Here is a 17857-nt window from a genome sequence, read left to right as displayed (position 1 = left end):
AGCAAGCATGCTCCCCTGAGGCAGGCCGTTCTTCTGTTTCCGCCATCTGCTTCTCTGGCCCTGGAACTCAACAAAAAAGCTCCTGTTTTGTAGCAGGTTTCCTATGAGGCGGGTGAGGTGGTCGTCCTTTGTGACATTATACATTTTTCTCAGGAGGAGGCGATGGTTCACAGTCTCATAAGCCGCTGACAGGTCTATGAAGACAGCTCCTGTGATCTGCTGCTTTTCAAAGCCATCTTCTATGTGCTGAGTCAGGTTCAGCACTTGCGATGTGCAGCATTCAAAGCATCCCTGACAGATGGCCATCCAGCCTCTGAAACACTTTCCGAGACTGCTGCGCATGCTCAGTAATGAGCCCCCAACTTGAATGTGGGATTCCACTTCCCAGAAGCTCTAGAACATGGCCATATAGCTCGAAAAAAACCTACAACAACCCAGTTATATAGATTACAAGCTTGATATTGCACAGTGTTGTTTATTTATATTTTTACCAAAAAGGTATCAAGAGTGTTTCCTGGAAACAAAACAAAACATGCCTGGCATTTCTGCATTTTGTAGTGGAGGCAACAAAACAGTTGCGAGAGAGGAAAACAATTCTAGCTTTAGGTGAAGGTAAGTTTTATAGCAAGAGGGTGGACATTTCGAAAGTACAAAAAAAATACAGTTTTGTTTCAAGAGGATGGACATTCAGATTGCACCAAAAAAAAAAAACGCTTTGCAAAAGACACAAATGTTCCTCCTTGCCATAAGGTGGACCCATTGGGAAATATTTTATATATATATATATATATATATATATATAATTCAAACTTCTATGCCGCCACTCCCCTGGGGCTCGGAGCGGCCTACAAGAACAGGCTAAATTTGAACACAATTTAAAAACAATTTAAAATAATGTAAAAACAGCAATATCAAAAATCAAAGGCCTGTCGAAACAGATATGTCTTACAAGCCCTGCGGAAAGCTGATAAGTCCCGCAAGGCACGGACTTCAGGTGGCAGAGTATTCCAGATTGATGGTGCCACTGCTGTGAAGGCTCTGCGTCTGGTTGCTGTTAGACGCAAGGTCTTGACACTGGGAATTTCCAATAGATCTTAGTCCTCACAATGGAGGGATCTCTGGGGTTGGGAGGGGGTGAGGCGGTCCCTCAGGTACATCGGCCCCAGACCATGCAAGGCCTTAAAGGTGAGTACCATCCCTTTGAAAGTGATCCGGTGCTCAATGGGTAACCAATGCAGCTGCAGGAAGATTGGGGTGATGTGGCATCTCATCGGAATTCCCGCAAGAAGCCGACCAGCTGCATTTTGTACCAACTTGAGCTTCCGGGTCACCAACAGAGGACGGCCAATGTAGAAGGCGTTACAGTAGTCCAGTCTTGAGATGACTGTAGCCTGGATCACTGTAGCTAGGTCGTCCCTGGACAGGGAGGGGGCCAGCCGTCTAGCCTGCCGCAGGTGAAAGAAAGAAGGCGATTCTGCTCACGGCGGAGAGAGACCTGGGCCTCCATCCTCAGCAGAGGGTCCAAAAGGACTCCCAGGCTCTTGACCAATGAGGACGGGCGTAGCGCCTCGCCATCCAGGGTAGGCAGCTGGATGTCCCCACTGCCCGGTTGTTTTGGTGCTAGATTCGTAAATACAGTAATTAGACTGTAGGATCTATATAGCAATATTAAATAACCACTCACAAGCTGGCTTGCTTTGAAATGGATATATTGCTTGTATCTCCGCAGCAAAGAAAGACACTACTGACTTTTTCCCACCACCACTTCCTTTTATACACCTTTCCTACCCATCTCCCCCTCTTCTCAGTTTACTTATGAGAACTTGTTGCTTCACAAGTTCCATAACATGGACCCAGCCATAGGATCTCCGTCTTTGCTGGATTCACCCTCACCCGCTGGCACGCAGCCATCCAGTAACGGCCTCGAGGTACTGATGGAAATAATTGGGTACAGAGTCCGGTCTGCCCTCCATCTTCAGCACCAGCTGAGTATCATCAGCATACTGGTAACACTCCAGCCCAAAACCTCGAACCCGCTGAGCAAGTGGTCGCATATAGATGTTAAACACCAGAGGGGAGAGAATGGCCCCCTGAGGAACCCCACAAGATAGAGGGGACCTCTCAGAGACCAGGCCTCCTCTCTCCACTCGCTGTCCATGGTTGTGAAGAAAGGAGGGGAGCCAGTTTAAAGTTCTCCCCCTGACTCCAGCAACAGCAAGGTGGTGGGTCAAAAGATTGTGGTCGACTGTGTCAAATGCTGCTGTGAGATCCAATAACACAAGCAGCGCCGACCCGCCATGGTCAAGCTGGCATCGAAGGTGATGCATGATGGAGACCAACATAGTCTCTGTCCCGTGCCCCGCATGGAAGCCGGACTGGAAGGGATCTAGACCGGCTGTGTCATCGAGAAATTGCTGCAACTGCTCCGCTGTATTTAGTGCCACAACGCTGGTTGCAACCGAAAGCTACAGGGACTCCAGGTCTACAGGTGGAACGCTCATCACAATGAAAAGACTTTGGTTCCGAATCACCTGTGTAGGTGCGTCTCGCACTGCAAACCGACTTCTGCTCCCATCAAGGTGGATTGTAATAGGAAGAGCAGAGACAGAGCAAAGTCTTCAGGGCATACGGCATTAGAAACTTGCAACTTATAACACTCTCTGCTTCATTCGGAAAAATGCTGCACTCGCAGAGCTCAGGCAGTGTTGAATTTCAGTGTCAATGGCATTGACTGGCATTGACAAATTTGGGGCCTCCATGTATTTTGGACTTCAACTCCCAGCCTGAGGCTCTTAGGAATGGTGGGAGTTGAAGTCCGAAACACACAGAGACCCCAAATTTGCACATGCCTGCTATAGCCTCTGATGCAGGATATTGCTCCATTTACTGCCAGTCAAGAGGACGCTTACCCAAGTTGTTGGATGCAGACCCACATAATTGTGGGTTGCAAATTGATGGGACACTTTTTTTATATATAAATAATGATATTTACTGATATAATTGCAAATTGGTGGGACATATCAGTAAATGATGGGTCTCTGGAAAGGAATGTCCTGTGACGATTTGGAAGAAAGCAAAACGCATTCATCTCTAGGCTGCATCCCTTTGAGGGAAGTAATTCAATTACACGGGTATTTTTGGACAAAGTGGGCATCCCTACCCTCAGCTGGGCCCTTTTGGCACACAAGAGATCATCATCATCATGTTTCCACACTCCTTTTCTGCATGAATCTAGAAGCTCAAGAGCTTGCCAGGTTTGTGATGAGAAACCAAGAGGGAACGGAAAGAAAACATGAGGCAGAAGTCTAGTGAGGAGTGCAACAAATAAATAGAATGAAACACACTGCATAACTTTTCCTATAAGTCGGGTCTTAAAGCTGGTTTATAACTTCACATTCATGACAACAAAGTGCCCAAGAAAAGGGAGGCGCACCCTTCAGGCCAAATGGCAGTTGCGCGTAATCACAGTCACCAAGCGTTTGAGGCAGAAGGGCCGTTTTGGTTTCCTTGAATTAAAGCCGAGTATAAAACATTATTCACAAGGTTATTCCAAAAAGACTGCAAAATGACATCTAACTAGAAAAGGGAGAACATTCAGGGGAAAAGGATTTCCTGAATTAAGTAGATATTTAAGAAATCGCCGTGCCATACAATTCCGTCACATTACATTTCTCTATTCAGCAGATCAAAAGGAGGCATGCTTCACTGATTACGTTCCAACATGTCCTGTTGCGTGTCCGGTAAACATGACCACGTTTGCTTTTGTTTGTTCGTAAAGCTGAAACAGACCTTTAGAAAGGGAAGTTTTTCCCACCTAGGAAGAAAATGGGATAAAGGGGCTCCGAGATTCATTCTCGATGAACCCAGATTTCATTGAGCCGTCATGGGCATTCGGGGCTGAGATCACAGAGGTTGTTCTGGCAGGCCGTTAAAACCCAGACACTCATTTCAGAGGGCAACCACCATTACTCCCAGTTTGAACCAATAGAGTCCATTCCAGCCTCTAACACAGTGATTCCCGAACTTTTTTTTTGACCAGGGACCACTTTGACCAGGGACCACTCTCCAACACTAGTACTAGTTTGGTCAACTTCAAATTCAGTTTGGTTATTTGGAGTGCTGATTGAGAAAACTGCATTGGAGAGACCACATCAACTCTAGTTTCTAATACAGAACATATACCATAAGGTAGTTGCCATCTGCTCGCTCACAGAAAACCATATTAGAGCTGATGAGGTACAATAGAGTCTCACTTAACCGACCTTCACTTATCCGACTTTCTGTCTTATCTGACATTCTTATCTGACGCCCCCCTTTTACTCCTACATTTCCCCTTAAATTTCCACGTTCCTCTTCCGCTTCTGGGCACTTCTTGCTGGGCCACTCTATCCCTGAGGCATTGCCTTGCCTTCGCCCTTTGAGTCCCTGTTGTTTGCACTGAATAGCCTTGCAGCTTCAAGGCTTGGCTGCTTCCTGCCTGGGGGGATCCTTTGTTGGGAGGTGTTAGCTGACCCCAATTGTTTCCTGTCTGGAATTCCTCTGTTTTCTGAGTATTGTTCTTTAGCATTGAATAGCATTGAACCAATTTGTGAAGCTTGTTGTCAACCTTTGCAGCTCAAAAGACAGTTGCATCTGTCAAGTAGGAAATTTAGGTACCACTTAACTAATTTACGAGGCCATAAAGATCTCCAGGAAGTATGCAAAGAATGAGGAAGCACTTCCTCATTGTCACAAATGGTCGGTGAAGGGACAGCTCCCCTGGTGACCAGAAGCTGGAATGTTAAATAGCCTCTGAGTATCTGTCTATATATGTTGTGTGTCTATGGCATTGAATGTTTACCATGTATATGTACATTGTAATCCACCCTGAGTCCTCTGTGGGGTGAGAATGGTGGAAAATAAATATTGTAAAAAAATAAATAAATGTGGTCCTGTTACGGACAGGAATCCGTGACGGCTGAGCCCTTGCTGTTATGGATACCAAATCAAACCGAAAAAAAACTTAACTAATTTACGATGCCATAAAAATCTCCAGCAAGTCTGCAAAGAATGAGGAAGTACTTCATCAGTGTCACAACAGCTCCCCTGGTGGCCAGAATACCTTCAAGGAAAGCTGGACTGTTAAATTGCCTCTGTGTGTCTGTATATATATGCTGTGTGTCTATGGCATTGATCTTCATACACTCTCCTGAGAAGCTCTATGTTGACAGGACGTAAATCTCCTTTCTAAGTGCTGAGTCTGTCCGCCTGGACTTTCATTTTTACCATTTATATTATTTATTTATTTATATTTACTCACTTATATGTACATTGTAATCCACCCTAGAGTCCCCTGCGAGATGAGAAGGGCGGAATATGAATACTGTAAATAAATAAATAAATAAATAAAGGATTCCTCCAGGCAGGAAGAAGCCAAGCCTTGAAGCTGCAAGGCTATTCAATGCGAATCAAGGTGATCAATTGCCTCAATATAATTCTTTCTCCCATCCTGGACATAAACCATATAACCTCTTGAGGATGCCTGTCCTAGATGTGGGTGAAACGTCAGAAGAGAATGCTTCTGGAACACGACCGGACAGACCGGAAAACTCACAGCAACCTAGTGATGATATTAATTATTTTTTTGCCTGGCAGTGAGGAAAGAGAGAAAGCCTTGTATATAAGGACATTCCCAACTTCTTCTGCAGCAGATAATTTGTCTCTAACGAAGGTCTCTTGACCACTGAGTTACAATTACGTGATCGGGAGTTGCAAAGAGGCACAGCTTCAACTCACGAAAGTAGTGCGGGTCGTGGCCCCCCAAAACTCACCAAGAACGAATGGAGAGCCCATTTCTGAGAGCAGAGGAGTGTAGCAATGGTCAGTCGGCCCAAAGGGAAAGGGACATAAATAAAGGGCCATGGAAAAGACCACACTCCGGGCCACGGGAAAGACTACTTTCCGGGCCACGGAAAAGTCCACATTCTGGGCCACGGAAAAGTCCACATTCAGGGCCACAGAAAAGTCCACATTCAGGGCCACAGAAAAGACCACATTCCGGGACACGGAAAAGTCCACATGCCAGGCCACGGAAAAGACTACTTTCTGGGTCACGGAAAAGTCCACATTCCAGGCCACGGAAAAAACTACATTTTGGGACATGGAAAAGACTACTTTCCGGGCCACAGAAAAGACTACATTCCGGGACACGGAAAAGACCACATTCCGGGCCATGGAAAAGACTACATTCCGGGCCACAAAAAAGACTACTTTCCGGGCCATGGAAAAGACTACTTTCCGGGCCATGGAAAAGACTACATTCCGGGCCACGGAAAATACTACTTTCTGAGACACGGAAAAGACTACATTCCGGGCCACAGAAAAGACTACATTCTGATGGGAGAATGCCGCTTTTGCAATTTACCCTCGAGGAAGAAGGGAAATCCTGAACGTTAAGCGATAAGGCACATCCGTTTTGCAAATTATTAAAAAAAGACGGAAAACGTCGTGGTTGCCCGCCGACAATAAATGCCACGCAGCTTGCAAAGAAAGGCCTTGGAAACCCTTTCTTGATCCCAAAGACGGTCCTCAGACCCACTCAAAGCACAGCGTGGCATCACTGCTCCGTTTGGCTTCCAGTGCATGATTCTCCCTCCTTTTCTGGCTTCCGAATACGGGCAAAACAGTGCAAGAACTACCTACACGCCTCTCTCGAACCCAAGACATCCCCTGCGTTCTATTCCAACGAGCGATGGGAACCCAAAGAGCGTTCGAACTTGGTTCCAGGTCCAGCCACGTCAACCCCCAGAATGAGAGGCCTGCCCCCCACCGCCGCCCCCTTTTCTCCATCAGAGCGTCGTGTCGTCTTCCTCCCCGACGAGGAGCGAGTGCTTGTCTGGGTCGCTGAGGACGATGCTGCTGCGCGAGCGTTTGTCCGACAGGAGGGAGTTGATGGAGCTCCGGCTGTAGTTGAGGATGCGGTCCATGAGGGTCAGTTTGGGTGACTCCGGCCCGCTCTCGTCGATCCCGATGTGGACGCTGACCTCCGAGGGGCTCTTCTGCCTCGCCTGGCCCCGGGCACGGTGCTCGTACTCCTCCGAGGTGGGCTTCCGATACCTAGGCAGGAGGAGGCGAAAAAACACCTTGGGAACTCTGACTTGGTCACGGTAGTCCACGCTCTGGTCACATCCCGCCTAGACTACTGCAACGCTATCTACATGGGGCTGCCCTTGAAGACGGCCCGGAAGCTTCAATTAGTCCAACGTGCGGCAGCCATGATTCTAACAGGAGCGGAGCGCAGGGAGCATACGACCCCCTTGTTGCACCAGCTCCATTGGCTGCCGATCTGCTACCGGGCTCAATTCAAGGTGTTGGTGCTGGCCTATAAAGCCCTAAACGGTTCCGGCCCAAGATACCTATCTGACCGCATCTCTGCCTATGAACCCACCAGGACTTTGAGATCTTCCGGAGAGGCCCTGCTCTCGATCCCGCCGGCTTCTCAAGCACGGCTGGCGGGGACGAGAGATAGGGCCTTCTCGGTGGTGGCTCCTTGGCTGTGGAACGCCCTTCCTACGGACATTAGGCTGGCACCATCTCTCATGGTATTCCGAAAAAAGTTGAAGACCTGGATGTTTGTGCAGGCGTTCGAGTAATCTAGTGCGATATTGGTAATTGAACATAGGAATGGAACAATGGATGACGAACCTGGACTACGCTTGGATGACGAGACGATTGGGCCGGTTATTGTAATAATTGTTTAGTGTAATTGCTTGTTGTTTATTAAGTGGATAATGTGTTAAGTGGTCAATTGTTATATGTGCATTGAATTATTGCTGTTTTTATTGGGTGTAAACCGCTGTGAGTCACCTTCAGGCTGAGAACAGCGGTATATAAGCAAAGTAAATAAATAAATGAATAAATAAATAAATAAACACAACGTTTCGAGAGGAGAACAAACTAAGGCTGGGAGGCACCTTTGTACTTAATATACACCCCAGTCCAAGAAAAAATAGCAAAACAGATTATTAAAGAATATATATATATGTGTGTGTGTGTGTTAGGGTTCAGCCTGCGTGTGAACCTGAACCTGATTCTCTGATTGTATTTCCTGATGCAACTGAACAGGCTACTGAACATGAATTCGTCCCTGAAGGTTTGGAAACTGTTGATTCTGAGGGCAGAGGCTGGGAAAGTAAAACTATGCATCCTGATGGGAATGTTTCTGAATCAAGCGGTGATAGCTCTCCAGAGGAGCTAACACCTGCCTTTTTTTAATGAGGATAGGAAAGGGCAGATTTGGAAAAACAGGAGTGAATCGCAGAGTCCGCGAAGGTCAAGCAGATTAAAGGAAAGGGAGGCACAGGCTTCAAAGCCTGGCGGCGTGTCCCGAAACAGTTTTTTAGTTCTAAGTGTCTCTCCCCGGGCTCTCTCGTTAGATCAAGCATCTTTTAGACTGAGGCATTACCTTGGCAGATTTCCCGGTTCCCATGGCCTGCATTCCCAGAGGCTTCTAGTTTCCAAGTACGGTTAGAGAGATGCTAACAGGTTCCAGGTTTTTATAGTGTTGCTTTTGGAATTTTGATCTAGTTCAGAGATATTCCTGACTGCTGAATTTTACTGTGGCTTTTTGGACTTTGTATTTTCCTCTATTTTGTAACCATTTTTCATCAATAAAAACGGATTGTTTTTTCCTACAGTCAAGTGTGGTGGATTAATATCTTATGGTCTTGTTTCCTGATCTGGGTTGCAACTATATATACATATATATACACACACACACATATATATATAGCAATTCAGCAAAAATCTATATAAATAAAAATGTAATGTTCGTTTGTGCCATTCACAGAACTCAGAAACCACTGGGGCAATTGACACCAAATTTGGACACTGTGTCCTTAACAACCCAATGTATGTCCTCCACTCAAAAAAAAAACCAACGAAAACCAAAAGCAGAAAGGACTTCTAAACTGCATGTCCACAAAGGAGAAACTGCATGTCTACCGAGACCCATGGCCACGCCCCCTCCTCCTCCTTGTGGGGAAACAGTCGGCCGTTAAAGCCAGGCGCACGTGCACGGCGAGTGGAGGTGGAGGCTTGCCGCATGCAGTCCCTTCTCTTCCCCTCCTATGTCAGGAGAGCAGTCTCTTCCTCCTTTCCCTGTTGGAAAGTGCCAGCAGCAGCAACGGAGTGCTCCACACAAGGAAGAAGGGGAGGAGGAGGAGGAGGAGGAGGAGGAGGAGGAGGAGGAGGAGAGGAAGGTCCACGATGCTTGAATGAAGGACCTTCCTTCTCTCCCTCCCTTCCCTTCTTTCCTCCCTTTCCTTTCCTTCTCCTTCCTTCTCCTTCCTTTCCTTCTTTCCCTCCTTCCCTTCCTTCCTCTCCCTCCTTCCTTTTTCCTTTCCTTCTTTTCCTTCCTCCCTCCCTCCCTTTCCTCCTTCTTTCCCTTTCTTCATTTCCTTCGCCTTCATTTCTACAGAAAGTCCCTCCCCCACTTCCCGGCTTCTTCCAACAGGGAAAGGAGGAGGAGGAGGAGACCGCCCTCCTGGCAGAGCAGGGAAAGAGAAGGGGCTCCATGCGGCAAGCCTCCCCCTCCACTCCCATGGGGCCCACTCTTGCTTGTGTGTGTGTGTGTGTGTGTGCGGGGCCATGCATGCATGCCTGGCTCCTTGAGTTTTAATGGCCGGCTGTTTCCCAGCGCGGAGGAGGAGGAGGGGGCGTGGCCATGGGTCTCTTCGTAGATATGCAGTTTCTCCTTTGTGAACATGCAGTTCAGAAGTCCTTTCTGCTTTTTGTTTTCGTGGATTTTTTGAGTGGAGAACATATATTGGGTTGTTAGGTGTATCGTGTCCAAATTTGGTGCCAATTCATCCAGGGGTTTTTGAGTTCTGTGAATGCCACAAACGAACATACATTTTTATTTATATAGATTATTATTATTATTAGTAGTAGGAACACTAGGAATGTTTCCCTGTATCGTACTTACAGTCTGAGCATCAGGGAAGAGAGGACCACAGAAACGGAGGAGGCTGCCATTGCGGCTGAACCCATCCAAGGCTGCAGCACCAAACCGATGGGAAGGAAGACGCCTGGGAGAGAAAATGGGGACAGCTCAAAGGAACTCAGGGAATGTCTGAAAAGCACAGTGTCTCCTATTATCAGGGTCTGTTTTTATGACCCCCTTCCTTTAGGAGTTTCTCCCTCACAAACAATCTGCTCCACTCCTGTCTCATCCTGATTTTAGTATTTTTAGTATTTTAGTTTTTATTTTGCACATGCGGCCCGCTCATTAGGGCTGGGCGGTTTCATTCGTTAATTTCGTAATTCGTTATTAATTCGTATTTAAATTAGCTTACGATCCGATATTGAGCCATTTTGGAATAGTGTGAGGAGTAATTAAGAATCGAAACAATTTTTCCAATTTTCGTAATTATTTCGTAATTATTTTCGTAATATAATAATATATAATATATAATACAATATATTATAATAATATAATAATAATATAATATAATAATATATAATAATATATATAATATAATAATATAATATATATAATATTATAATAATATAATATAATATATAATAATATAATAATATATTATATAATATATATAATACAATATATTATAATAATATAATATACAATAATGTAATATAATAATATGTAATATAACATATATAATATAATTAATATAATATAATATAATAATATATATAATACAATATATTATAATAATATAATATACAATAATGTAATATAATAATATGTAATATAATATATATAATATAATATATATAATATAATATAATAATATATATAATACAATATATTATAATAATATAATATACAATAATATAATATAATAATATTATAATAATATAATATAATAATATATAATATAATATATATAATATAATAATATATACTATAATAATATAATAATAATAATAAAATATATAATAATATAATATAATATAGTTGTTGTTTGTTTTATCACACCAACAGTCAACAACAGAGGGAGAGGGAAGCTTCAGAAGTTCCCCCTGTCCCGTTTGGAGGGTTTTTTAGCATATTGCGCAATCTCGTCCGCCATTAACGAATCGATTCGTAAATAACGAAATTTTGAAATCTCAAAATTTCGGAAGTATTTAGAATTTGGAAACGCTAGCACCCCCTGGAAACGAATCGAGTTTAGAAACAAATTTTTCCGTGGTTACCCAGCCCTACCGCTCATTGCTATTATATTGTGTATGATTTTGCTTTATCGTGGGGTTTTTTTTGTATTCGTTTGTTGTATGTATTTTACTGTGTTGTTATTGTGTTTTGGTTTTATTTTATTGTAATATGGTGTTGGGCTTGGCCTCATGTAAGCCGCCCCGGGAGCAGTAAAATCAAATAAATGTAATAATAATAATAATAATAATAATAATAATAATAATGCAAAATAATAAATGAAATAATAATAAAATAATGTAAATGTAATAATAAAGTAAAATAATAAATATAATAATAATAAATAGAGTAAAATAAATGTAATAAAATAAACACAATAGTAACAATAATACTATTGTGAACTGCGTTGAGTCGCCTACGGGCTGAGAAACTGCGGTATACAAGCAAAGTAAATAAATAAATAAATAAATAATAGAGTAAAATAATAAATATAATAATAATTAATAGAGTAAAATAATAAATGTAATAATAACTATCATAATGGAGTAAAATAAATGTATTAATAATACAATAAAATAAACACAATAGTAACAATAATAATAGAGTAAAATAATAAATGTAATAAAAATAGTGGAGTAAAATAATGTAAATGTAATAATAAAATAAAATAATAAATGCAATAATGAATAGAGTAAAATAATAAATGTAATAAAAATAATAATAGAGTAAAATAATGTAAATGTAATAAAGTAAAATAATAAATGCAATAATAATAATATTGTAAAATAACAAATGTAATAAAAATAATAATAGAGTAAAATAATGTAAATGTAACAATAAAGCAAAATAATAAACGCAATAATAATAATAAATAGAGTAAAATAATAAATATAAATGCACTAATAATAAATAGAGTAAAATAATAAATGAAATAATAATAATAATAGAGTAAAATAATAAATGCACTAATAATAAATAGAGTATAATAATAAATGTAATAAAAATAATAATAGAGTAAAATAATGTAAATGTAACAATAAAGTAAAATAATAAACGCAATAATAATAATAAATAGAGTAAAAATAAATGAAATAATAATAATATTAAATAGAGTAAAATAACAAAATGAAATAATAATAATAATAATAATAATAGAGTAAAATAATGTAAATGTAATAATAAAGTAAAATAATAAATGCACTAATAATAAATAGAGTAAAATAATAAATGTAAGAATAATAATAAATAGAGTAAAATAACAAAATGAAATCATAATAATAATAAAGTAAAATAATGTAAATGTAATAATAAAGTAAAATAATAAATGCACTAATAATAAATAGAGTAAAATAACAAAATGAAATAATAATAATAATAATAGAGTAAAAATGTAAATGTAATAATAAAGTAAAATAATAAATGCACTAATAGTAAATAGAGTAAAATAATAAATGTAATAATAATAATAAATAGAGTAAAATAACAAAATGAAATCATAATAATAATAAAGTAAAATAATGTAAATGTAATAAAGTAAAATAATAAATGCACTAATAATAAATAGAGTAAAATAACAAAATGAAATAATAATAATAATAATACAGTAAAATATTGTTAAGGTATAAATAAGAAGAAGAAGAAAAAGAAGAAAATAATAAAACTAAGGGATTCAGGTACGTACCAGCAGCTACCGGGACGCCAACCAGGTTGTAAATGAGGGCAAAGACAAAGTTGATCCGTATCCTTCTGACAGTCTTCCGCGATAGATCAATACTTGCCACGACATCCAGCAAATCGTTCTGTCAAGGAAGCAATGACGTTAGTACAAGGCCATTATGGTTGGAATCAGTGGGTTGTTGTGAATTTTCTGGATTGTGTGGCCATGTTAGAGAAGCATTCTCTCCTGACGTTTCGCCTGCATCTGTGGCAGATGTTGTGAGGTCTGTTGGAAACTAGGCGAGAGGGGTTTATATATCTGTGGAATGATTTTTTTAAATGCAAGGACAGAGGCTTATCCGTCTCTGCGTGACTCACCCTGATCAAGACCACGTCGGCCGCCTCGATGGCCACGTCGGTGCCGGTGCCGATGGCGATGCCCACGCTGGCCATGGCAAGAGCCGGGGAGTCGTTGATCCCATCGCCCACCATGGCCACCCGCTTCCCTTCGTCCTGCAGCTGCTTCACTTTGGCCACTTTGTGCGAAGGCAGCACCTCGGCAAACACTTTGGAGATGCCCACCTGCAAAAGAAGAGGCGGCAAGGGAAGCCAAGATCGAAACGGAGACAGAAGAGCTGCAATCGCCAGGAACACAGAGCCAGAACTGTGAAAAAAACTCAGGGAAACTCAAGAGCCTAAGTGATCTAAAGGAAAAAAGTGACTTTTAAACTGAGATTTGAGTTCCCAGTTTGCCAGTTGGTGTTTGGAAAGGGTAGAGAGAAGAAGCGTGGGTGTTATTTAGAGCACTTTGGGTCAGTCTTGTGTGTAGTATTCAGAATAGCTATTGAGAATATAGCTAGAATACTGTTTGGAGCAGTCTGTCCATTTCCTAAGGAAGTCTAGTTCAGGGTATTTGGCTAGATTCCTAAGGGGCATTTTTGGGAGTTACTATCAGAGATTCATTTCCTGAGGTCATTTTCTGTGGTGGAACTTTGAAGACTTGTAACCCGGAAGTTTTTAAAATATTGACTCTAACGCAACCACAAGCTTTCTATGCCAGTATTTTACTGAAACCATTAAGCATTTGTACCTGAAATATTTCAAGCCTGTTCAAAAAACGTTCTTGTTATTTTTATCAACTTATACCAGCCTCAGTGTGAATACCTTTGTGGTCAAAGTGTTAAAGACAGCTTATGTTACTAGCCGTCCCCTACCACGTTTTGCTGTAGCCCAGTCTGTGTATATGTGTTTTGTGTGTGTTTAAATTTGTGTATATATGTGTGTTTGCGTGTATGTGTGTGTGTATACACACACACACACACACATATATGGGTGTATATATGTGTGTGTTTGTATATATTTGTGTATTTCTGTGTTTATATGTGTAGATGCATATTGTGTATATGTGTGTGCTTGCCTGTATGCATATTTGTGTGTATATATGTGTGTATGTATGTGTATATGTATATATGTATATGTGCATGTGTATATGTATATGTGAATATGTCATGATAAAATATGCTGTATGGTTTGAGTGAGATTGTATGAAAGGCGTATGAATGTGGCCCAACTGGGCTGAAGATACCATTCTAAGGAATGAGGCCTGGAAAACTACAAGACAGAGGCAAAGGACTTGTGGACTAATTAAAAATTGCTGATGAGATTTGAGAACTGTTGACATCCTGACTTGATTAACTCTTGGTGGAAAAACAACTTGTTTACATTGCCAAAGACAATGGTTCTCTTAAGTAAGGAAGTCAACACTATGACTCCTTACAGAAATGTTTACAGGGCTCCTGGATAAGGAAAGCCAATCAATCAGAATCAACATCTGTCCAAGAACTGATGGAATCCGTCTGTCAGTAATCTACAACTTTCAGAACCACATCAACAGGAAATACTACATAAAAGGACCCTTCTCTCTCAGAGAGTGTGTCAGATCAACTGAACACCATTTCTGAACGCCATCGTGAACTGCTGCCTCCTCTCAAGAAGCTGATCATCTTCAGCAAGAAGAATGGTAAGAATGCTTGATGAATGAATGGATGATGATTGAATGTTAGAGTATATGTGTAAATGTTAATGCAATATTCCCCTTTTTCTATGTAACCAATATAATTATTATAAAACCTAGTACTGGAGTCTGTCTATTTTTTCTCTGAAAGTGCCGAATGCAACCTGTCTCACAAAAAGCAGAATACAAGAACCTATTTAATATTTTTAAAAGTACTTATGACATGTATATATGTATATTTGTGTGTGCATGTGTATATATGTGTGAATGTATATGTATGTGTGTGTATATGTGTATATTTGTGTGTATTTGTGCATATATATACGAATGTTTGCATGTGTATATGTATATGAGTGTATGTGTATATGTATATATGGTGTTTTGGGGATTTTTTGTGTGTGTTTTTAGGGGTGATGGACACTAATTGGACAGTTAGGTGTATTGTGTCCAAATTTGGTGTCAATTCATTCAGTGGTTTTTGAGTTATGTTAATCCCACAAACTAACATTACATTTTTATTTATATATTATATCATATCATATCATATCATATGTCCCCTGGCCCCCTCTCCCTTCACTCTGGCCTGATTTTACTTCCTGATTTTAGAGTTTTTAAAATACTGTTAGCCAGTTTGTGTTCATTTTCATGGTTTCCTCCTTTCTGTTGAAACTGTTCACATGCTTGTTGATTTCAATGGCTTCTCTGTGTAGACTGGCAGGGTGGTTGTTAAGAGCATTAAAAAAAAACTCATGGTATCCCTTCCTGGTGTGTAATTGTGGCGCAGCTGGCTGTGAGTCAGCTACATTAAGATTAAGATCCACTACTGACCGAAAGGTCATGGGTTCGAAGCCAGCCCGGGTCGGAGTGAGCTCCCGACCAAAATTGTGAAGCTTGTTGTCGACCTTTGCAGCCTGGAAGACTGTTGCATCTGTCAAATAGGAAATTTAGGTACCACTTTGTGGGGGGGCTAATTTAACTAATTTACGAGGCCATAAAAATCTCCAGTAAGTATGCAAAGAATGAGGAAGTACTTCATCAGTGTCACAAACGGACGGTGAAGCAACAGCTCCCCTGGTGGCCAGAAGCTGGAATATTAAATAGCCTCTGTGTGTCTGTCTATATATGTTGTGTGTCTATGGCATTGAATGTTTGCCATGTATATGTACATTAAGATCACTACTGACCAAAAAGTCATGAGTTCAAAGCCAGCCCGGGTGAGAGTGAGCTGCCGACCAGTTTGTGAAGCTTGTTGTCGACCTCTGTGTGTCAGTCTATATATGTTGTGTGTCTATGGCATTGAATGTTTGCCATGTATATGTACATTAAGATCACTACTGACCAAAAGGTCATGAGTTCAAAGCCAGCCCGGGTCAGAGTGAGCTGCCGACCAGTTTGTGAAGCTTGTTGTCAACCTCTGTGTGTCTGTCTATATATGTTGTGTGTCTATGGCATTGAATGTTTGCCATGTATATGTACATTAAGATCACTACTGACCAAAAAGTCATGAGTTCAAAGCCAGCCCGGGTCAGAGTGAGCTGCCGACCAGTTTGTGAAGCTTGTTGTCGACCTCTGTGTGTCAGTCTATATATGTTGTGTGTCTATGGCATTGAATGTTTGCCATGTATATGTACATTAAGATCACTACTGACCAAAAAGTCATGAGTTCAAAGCCAGCCCGGGTCAGAGTGAGCTGCCGACCAGTTTGTGAAGCTTGCTGTCAACCTCTCTGTGTCTGTCTATATATGTTGTGTGTCTATGGCATTGAATGTTTGCCATGTATATGTACATTAAGATCACTACTGACCAAAAAGTCATGAGTTCAAAGCCAGCCCGGGTCAGAGTGAGCTGCCGACCAGTTTGTGAAGCTTGTTGTCAACCTCTCTGTGTCTGTCTATATATGTTGTGTGTCTATGGCATTGAATGTTTGCCATGTATATGTACATTAAGATCACTACTGACCAAAAAGTCATGAGTTCAAAGCCAGCCCGGGTCAGAGTGAGCTGCCGACCAATTTGTGAAGCTTGTTGTCAACCTCTGTGCGTCTGTCTATATATGTTGTGTGTCTATGGCATTGAATGTTTGCCATGTATATGTACATTAAGATCACTACTGACCAAAAGGTCATGAGTTCAAAGCCAGCCCGGGTCAGAGTGAGCTGCCGACCAGTTTGTGAAGCTTGTTGTCAACCTCTGTGCGTCTGTCTATATATGTTGTGTGTCTATGGCATTGAATGTTTGCCATGTATATGTACATTAAGATCACTACTGACCAAAAAGTCATGAGTTCAAAGCCAGCCCGGGTCAGAGTGAGCTGCCGACCAATTTGTGAAGCTTGTTGTCAACCTCTGTGCGTCTGTCTATATATGTTGTGTGTCTATGGCATTGAATGTTTGCCATGTATATGTACATTAAGATCACTACTGACCAAAAGGTCATGAGTTCAAAGCCAGCCCGGGTCAGAGTGAGCTGCCGACCAGTTTGTGAAGCTTGTTGTCAACCTCTCTGTGTCTGTCTATATATGTTGTGTGTCTATGGCATTGAATGTTTGCCATGTATATGTACATTAAGATCACTACTGACCAAAAGGTCATGAGTTCAAAGCCAGCCCGGGTCAGAGTGAGCTGCCGACCAGTTTGTGAAGCTTGCTGTCAACCTCTGTGTGTCAGTCTATATATGTTGTGTGTCTATGGCATTGAATGTTTGCCATGTATATGTACATTAAGATCACTACTGACCAAAAAGTCATGAGTTCAAAGCCAGCCCGGGTGAGAGTGAGCTGCCGACCAGTTTGTGAAGCTTGTTGTCGACCTCTGTGTGTCAGTCTATATATGTTGTGTGTCTATGGCATTGAATGTTTGCCATGTATATGTACATTAAGATCAATACTGACCAAAAAGTCATGAGTTCAAAGCCAGCCCGGGTCAGAGTGAGCTGCCGACCAGTTTGTGAAGCTTGTTGTTGACCTCTGTGTGTCTGTCTATATATGTTGTGTGTCTATGGCACCCCCATTTGTGGTGATAGGTCAGCTCGCGG

At 41.3% G+C, this 17857-nt stretch overlaps 1 protein-coding gene across 1 annotated transcript in view; it reads right to left on the bottom strand.

Annotated features, from left to right (window-relative positions):
• Positions 1-438: 438 nt before the first annotated feature.
• ATP7A (ATPase copper transporting alpha) overlaps positions 439-17857 on the bottom strand; it is a 109991-nt gene continuing 92572 nt past the window's right edge. The window contains exons 21-24 of the mRNA XM_067471685.1: positions 13190-13393; positions 12837-12954; positions 9965-10067; positions 439-7095 (exon numbers count right to left, since the gene is read on the bottom strand). Of these exons, the coding sequence (XP_067327786.1) occupies positions 6828-7095; positions 9965-10067; positions 12837-12954; positions 13190-13393 (693 nt within the window). The 3' untranslated portion in view covers positions 439-6827. The remainder of the gene's footprint in view (positions 7096-9964; positions 10068-12836; positions 12955-13189; positions 13394-17857) is intronic.

The sequence above is a fragment of the Anolis sagrei genome, chromosome 10, assembly GCF_037176765.1.
Source record: "Anolis sagrei isolate rAnoSag1 chromosome 10, rAnoSag1.mat, whole genome shotgun sequence".
Lineage (NCBI taxonomy): Eukaryota > Metazoa > Chordata > Lepidosauria > Squamata > Dactyloidae > Anolis > Anolis sagrei.
The sequence above is the reverse complement of the archived record's forward strand: the minus strand, read 5'-3'. Positions and strand labels throughout refer to the sequence as shown.